At 55.9% G+C, this 5,817-nt stretch overlaps 1 protein-coding gene across 3 annotated transcripts in view; it reads left to right on the top strand.

Annotated features, from left to right (window-relative positions):
* PRKAG2 (protein kinase AMP-activated non-catalytic subunit gamma 2) overlaps nucleotides 1-5,817 on the top strand; it is a 287,757-nt gene that overhangs the window by 96,555 nt on the left and 185,385 nt on the right. The window contains exon 4 of one of the 3 annotated variants that reach the window (XM_007469806.1): nucleotides 2,895-2,900. The exons of the other annotated variants lie outside the window; for them this stretch is intronic. Coding sequence (XP_007469868.1) covers nucleotides 2,895-2,900 — 6 coding nt within the window. The remainder of the gene's footprint in view (nucleotides 1-2,894; nucleotides 2,901-5,817) is intronic. 3 annotated transcript variants of the gene reach the window in all.

Here is a 5,817-nt window from a genome sequence, read left to right on the forward strand (position 1 = left end):
TTCCTGCTGCGTGCAGCCCTCAAGCTGCTCCAACTTTTCATGGACATCCGCCCACCACCAGACCTCATCCTTTCCTCCCCTTGAAGTTTAGTATCAGACCCCACGTGGCTCCCGACAGGCCTGTCTGATACCTACTTCCATCCTCCCGCCCAGGCCCCTACAAGCCCTGTGCCTGCACAAACCATCACTTGTCCTGCTTGGTGCTTCCAGGGAGTCCGTGCTTTCCCAGTGCCTTCTAGCAGCTACGGACACAGGCGGGAGGGCCTCCCCTGAGCTCAGGGTCCCCAGGACCTTCCTCCCGGCCTCCGCTGGCACAGGGCCTGCTGTCTCCTGGAATAAACTCAGCACAGGAATGGCTGGGAGCACTCAGATCATCCTCCAGCCGCAGCCAGGGGAGCCACGGGGTGGCCACGGGTGTGGGCCCAGCCAAGTGGATGGTTTCAGGTGGTCTGTACACGTGAGACCCTCCTCCCCAGGTCACTTGCCCCATGGCGGAGGGGCGGCCTGTCAGGGCGTCAGTTCTGCCTGCTTTTAACCTGGAGCATCCAGGTGTGTCCTGTATCTCCTTGTGAAGTACCTTAATTCCTCTGTGGAATGAGGCAGCCTGTGAATTTCAAGAACATAACTTGGCCTTGAATATGCTTCTGGAACTGGGCAAGGTTCACAGGGTCTGTGTACAGCCTTGCTTGACAGGGAGTTGAGAACACGTCAGTTCTCTCAGCCGACGAACACCTCAAGATTAGTCATTTTATCCCAGATTTCAGCTTCCCGGACATTTGTAGAATTTCCGTCTTCTTTCGGCGGGGGCGGGGGGCGGGTGTCAAGGTTTTCTCTCCCCGGCTCCTGTTCAGACTTTCGGGAGGACAGAGAAATACACATCCTGTTCAAAGGGAGATGTTTCTCTCGGGAGCGTTTACATTACCCTCGGAAGCAAAGACCTTGTTTTGGCTTAGTCCCAAAGAACGATTTTCTAGCTGTGCAGTGGAGTATCAGGAGCCCTGGTGACTCAGGCTCCGAGTAAGCACGAGCCTGCAGGTGCATCGGGTGCTGTTTCCTTCCGGGAAGAGCGCTGGAAGCGTGACAAGGTGGTCAGGCGGTGATTCGTGCAGCGGGGCTGGGGTATGGCGGATGCGAAAGATGACCAGGCCTGACCCCACTAATCTGGGCCCCTCGGGCATGGCAAGACAGGGAGGAGGCTCATCTCTGTGCAAACTCTGGACCATTTATTCTTCCTTCCACGATGAGGAACAATAATGTCTCCTATTTTTGAAAGGCTCCTTCGAGAATTGTCTTCAGAGCCATATCTATTCTTTAATATTCTTGGTGACGGGCAGGTTTGGTCTTTGGAAGTCAGATTTTCTTTTTGTAAAGAGATCTCTTTGGGCCGGTAATGTTTGGGGTCAGAAGTTGAGGATGAAGCATTGGTAGAAATGCACAACCGTGAGTCTGGGCGGAGATGCGGCACAGACTTAACCACGGTGCCCAAGGCCGATCGGGGCTCCACCTTCAGCTCAGCTCACCGTTTGGGCCGCAGCAGCTAACTCACCTCCCTCTGCCCTCGGTACAAAGCAGTGTCCTTCTGACGGGACCTCGCCAACCACACGGCGAGGTTTGGAGACGTTAGCGGTTTTTCTGCTTCGACTCCTAGTGTAGTGTGGGGGGTAAAACAGTTTAATAGAGAATATGTTTTCAACTTAGACCCTTCTTCCGCTTTTTCTCCCTCTGCGCCCCGGTGAGCAGAGTCAGGCCAGGGAGGACTGCAGGATACCCTGCCCATCCCAGTGTGGCTCCGTAGGGTTGACCCCTGACTTGCCGAACACACTGAGGCATCAGTGCCCACGCAGGTCTGTCCCTTCTCCTCCATGGCTGTCTAACCTGATGATACTCAAAAAAAAAGGCCCATCACCAGACCCCTGGGGACAGAGGGAGGTCCCGGCTTTAGCACTAGAGGCACCTTGTCCTGTGGGTTACCTTTTAGGGTAACCGTTTTGCTGGACGTCTCAGGAGGGGCAGGAGGTCTCTGGCCGTGGCTATCACCCACCCAGTGCAGGAGCTTTTCCATCTCTCTAACAGGCCTGGTCACCCTGGGGCACCACTGGCCAAACGCTGGCTATTCTAAGCCAGTCCACCGGCTCTCTGGTCAGCCTGAGGTTCTCAGGGAAATCCTGGGCCCTTTCCTTCCCCTGTGACTGTTTCATCTCAGAGTCTGTGTCCAGCAGAGGCTCGGCTGCACTCCTGGTCCTGGGATGCTACAGATGGGTGTTAGTGAGCATCTGGGCTGCAGCTGCTCTGACACTGCCCTCAGACAACCCGCAGAGAGACCTGGCTTAGAAGAGAATCAAATGCAAACCACCCAAAGGGTGAAAAGTCCTGACACTGGGAGGAGGAGACAGTTTTCTGGAAAGTGTGGGCCTCACTTCCCCCCTCCCCCCTCCCCCCTCCCAGTGTCCCACCCACCATCACTTCCTCCACAAGGTCTGCTGTTGACAAGAGCTTTCCTGCAAGCTCCTTCCCGCCCCCAGAAAAAGGAGATGGATTTTGACACATGCTGTTGTTTGCATGAGTGATATTCGAGAACAAAGCCTTCCGGGGTTCAGCCCTCCACTTCCCCACCCTCCGCTGAGCTCGTGTGAGAGGTGATGACAGAATCTCTGTTCTTTCCAGAAGATGTTGGTGTAGGCTGGGTGCTCCGTTTGGGTTTGCCGTCGTACCGCCACTCACGTGGCGTCACAGAGGAAATGAAGTTGAGTGTGAAACTGCCGTTCGGTACAGTTCCTGCAGGTGCATTGGCTCCCCGTAGGCTCTGCACACATCAGACACTCAGACCATTATGGAAAGAATCGTCCTCCGATGTTAGGAAGGCACCTGATCCCAGCCCACAAGGTCGTAGTCAGCTTCAAGTTAGCGAGTCAGGGATGCAGGGGTCATGTAGGAATTCAAGGCAAGTTATCAGGCCAGGGCTTGTTGGGGAACTAAGCAAGATAGAGAACTGATTTCAGACAATGTTAGGGGGATTTTAAAGACACACAGTTTCATTTAATCCTTCTAATAACCGTTATGGGTTTAATTGTGTCCCCTCAACAAAGGTATGTTGAAGTCCTACCTCCCAGCATCTCTGATTGTGACCTTATCTGAAAATGAACTCATCGATGGTGTAATTAGTTAAGATAAAGTCACACTAGAGTAGGGTGGGCGCCTAACCCATTATGACTGGTGCTTTATGAGAAGATGGTGATGGGAACACAGAGACACACAGGGAGAGCATCACGTGATGACAGAGGTAGAGACCGGAGTGATGGGTCTACGACCCAAGGGTTGCCAGCAACCACCAGAGGCAGGAAGAGGCAAGGAAGGGGCACGGCCCTGCTGACACCTCGATTTCAGACTGTGAGGGAACCCATTTCTGATGTACCTGGTTTGTGGTGCCCTGGTACAGGCAGCAGCAGGAAACCGATACAGGGACCTTCCATGGGAAAGTGATGCCGTTTAACAGATGGGAGGCTGAGATCCATGGAGCAAGCTTGGCCTATGATCTGTCGTCCATCGCAAGAGTACGGTCAGTGAGGGAGGGTGCCATGTGGCTCAGATGCCCCCTGCTCTTCCCAGATGGGGAGAGAAGGCCGGCTGTGAGGCCGTCCAGCTGCTGCCAGTTCCTTGACATTTGACCTCGAAATCATTGGTGATTTTCGAGAGAGCAGGTCGGTTAGCTGGGAAGGGAAAGAAGCCGTATTAGGGGTGGGAGGCCGGGAGTCAGAGAGACTGGCCTTCTTTCACAGCGTTTGGGCCAGAAGGGAAGGAAGCAAGCGTGTGGCGGGATCTCCGAGCTCATCCACAGCCTGGGCTCCCTGCCCCTCCCAGCCCCTCCCTGAGGCCGCGCTGGGACCACGTGATGAGGTTTCCACCAAAGGGAGTGAGAGTTCAGGGCTTCTGCCTAAGACGGTTCCGGGCAGAAGCCCTAAAACGGTCCTGGGCAGATCAGAGGTCTTTTGTCTGCAGCTGCGGGCTGGAGGCAAGAGGCAGAGAAAGCCTAGGTGGTGCAGGTGCAGGAGGTAAGCAGCCGGATCTGGGGCCTCGTAGGGAAGGCGGCCGGGCCCGTTGCCTTCCGCGTGGGGGGGCTGTGCTATGAGCACAGTCCCTTTTGAGGTCACACTACTGAGGACCCAAGGCTCATTTCTCACTATGGCAAAAGTGGGCCCATCCCGACAGGGGCAGGGGGACGGGTAGCAAGTGGGTGGACAGAACTAAATGGAAGCTAAGGCTTGCCTTGTTTGCTTCACGGTAGGAGAGACCTGGGCGCATTTATAGGTGGAGCAGAGATGATGCACCGGCAGGTGTGACGGGGCAGGGGCATGAGCTGGTGTCCATCTCTGTGATGGCTTCTGTTCTCCACTCTACTACTGGGGTTTTGCTCTGGGGGGACACATCCCATCTGTCCTCATGGCCCCAACGAGGCCATCTGAACCCCCAGAACAGCCATCCCCCGAGTCAGCCCTCCGGCCTCTCTGGAGGGTTCGGGGACTCGTATGCATCTCAGTCTCCTGTTTGTGCCGTAAAGCCCAGGTGTCGTGCCTTCCCTGCGGCTCCCACAGGTTCCCGGGGGCTCGGAGGTGGGGCTCAGGTCCGCTCTGCAAGCCCAGAGCCGGCGTTGATCTCCAGCCTCCCCGAAAGGCAGCTGTTTGTCCCCGGGCAGGGAGGGAGTTGCTCTACGTCCCAGAGCTCAGTAGCGAATAGACAGGTGGGAGCTGCTCTGCCCCGAACGCAGTGGGTGCTCAGCAAAGCTGGACTCACCCCTTTCCCGAGGACGCCCTGGAGTTTGCTCCTGAGAAGAGTTGACCTGCCCTCTGACCTCCCTGAGTTAGCTCTCAGTGGTGGCTCCTGTGCGGGGCCCTGGGGAGCCGCCAGCACCATCTTTCTGCGCCTGGTTGGTCCCTACGCATATGTGTGTGTTTTAGAGCGCGGTGCTCCGCTGTGTCAGTGCTGTCAGGTACCTGAGCCCTGCATCCTCTGGGCCCATCCTTAGGAGTGTCTCCTGCCGGGTACAAAGGTCGTCTTCAGCTCAGGAGAGGCAGACGGTGGCCGGTGGCCGTGTGCAGCGACCTCCTTTTTTCTCTTCTGTCCCCAAACCCCATCCCTTGGCCTTCCTTCCCCAAGTTCATTACACGGATCTGTGTGCACAGTCTGTCCCTCACCAGGAGGCTCTGACGGCCGCCCGGCAGCCACTCCCCCTCTTTCTTCATGACAGAACCTGGCTTTACCCAGGGCCCAGCCCCTGGGCGTGAGTTATACAGATGATCTAACGCCCCTTCCCCATTTGGGGACATGCCTGGCTTCCACTTCACTGGCCTCAGGGTGAACCAGCAAAACATAAGAGGAGCTCTGCGAGGGATCAGAGAAAAGGTGCCTCCCCTTCAACAAAAGGAGGTGCCGCTGGAGGACTGATCCCCCCTCCTTCCTCTGTCTGCGGTGTGAGGCCATGGTTTCCGGGGCACATTGTCCGTCTTGTGACCATGGCCAACACAGAGGACGGCAGGGCAGACAGGTAGGAAGGTAATCTTGATGGAGCTGGCATCACGGAGCTCATTATTTTAGGTAATAAACGTCCTGGTAGTTGAGCCTCTTTTAAGTTGTATGTTTCTGTTTCTGTTATAAGGCCGTTAAAGCATCCTAACTAATTTACACGTCTCCTTGGTGACAGAGAAGTTCCTTCGGATGGCGCGATTAAGGCAAAACTGGAAGAACTAATCTGGAACATTCCAGACGCAGGGCTGGGTGGGGGGAGGGCTGGAGCACGGACAGACTTTAATACCCCCCCCCACC

The sequence above is a fragment of the Lipotes vexillifer genome, unplaced genomic scaffold, assembly GCF_000442215.2.
Source record: "Lipotes vexillifer unplaced genomic scaffold, Lipotes_vexillifer_v1.1 scaffold472, whole genome shotgun sequence".
Taxonomy (NCBI): Eukaryota; Metazoa; Chordata; class Mammalia; order Artiodactyla; family Lipotidae; genus Lipotes; species Lipotes vexillifer.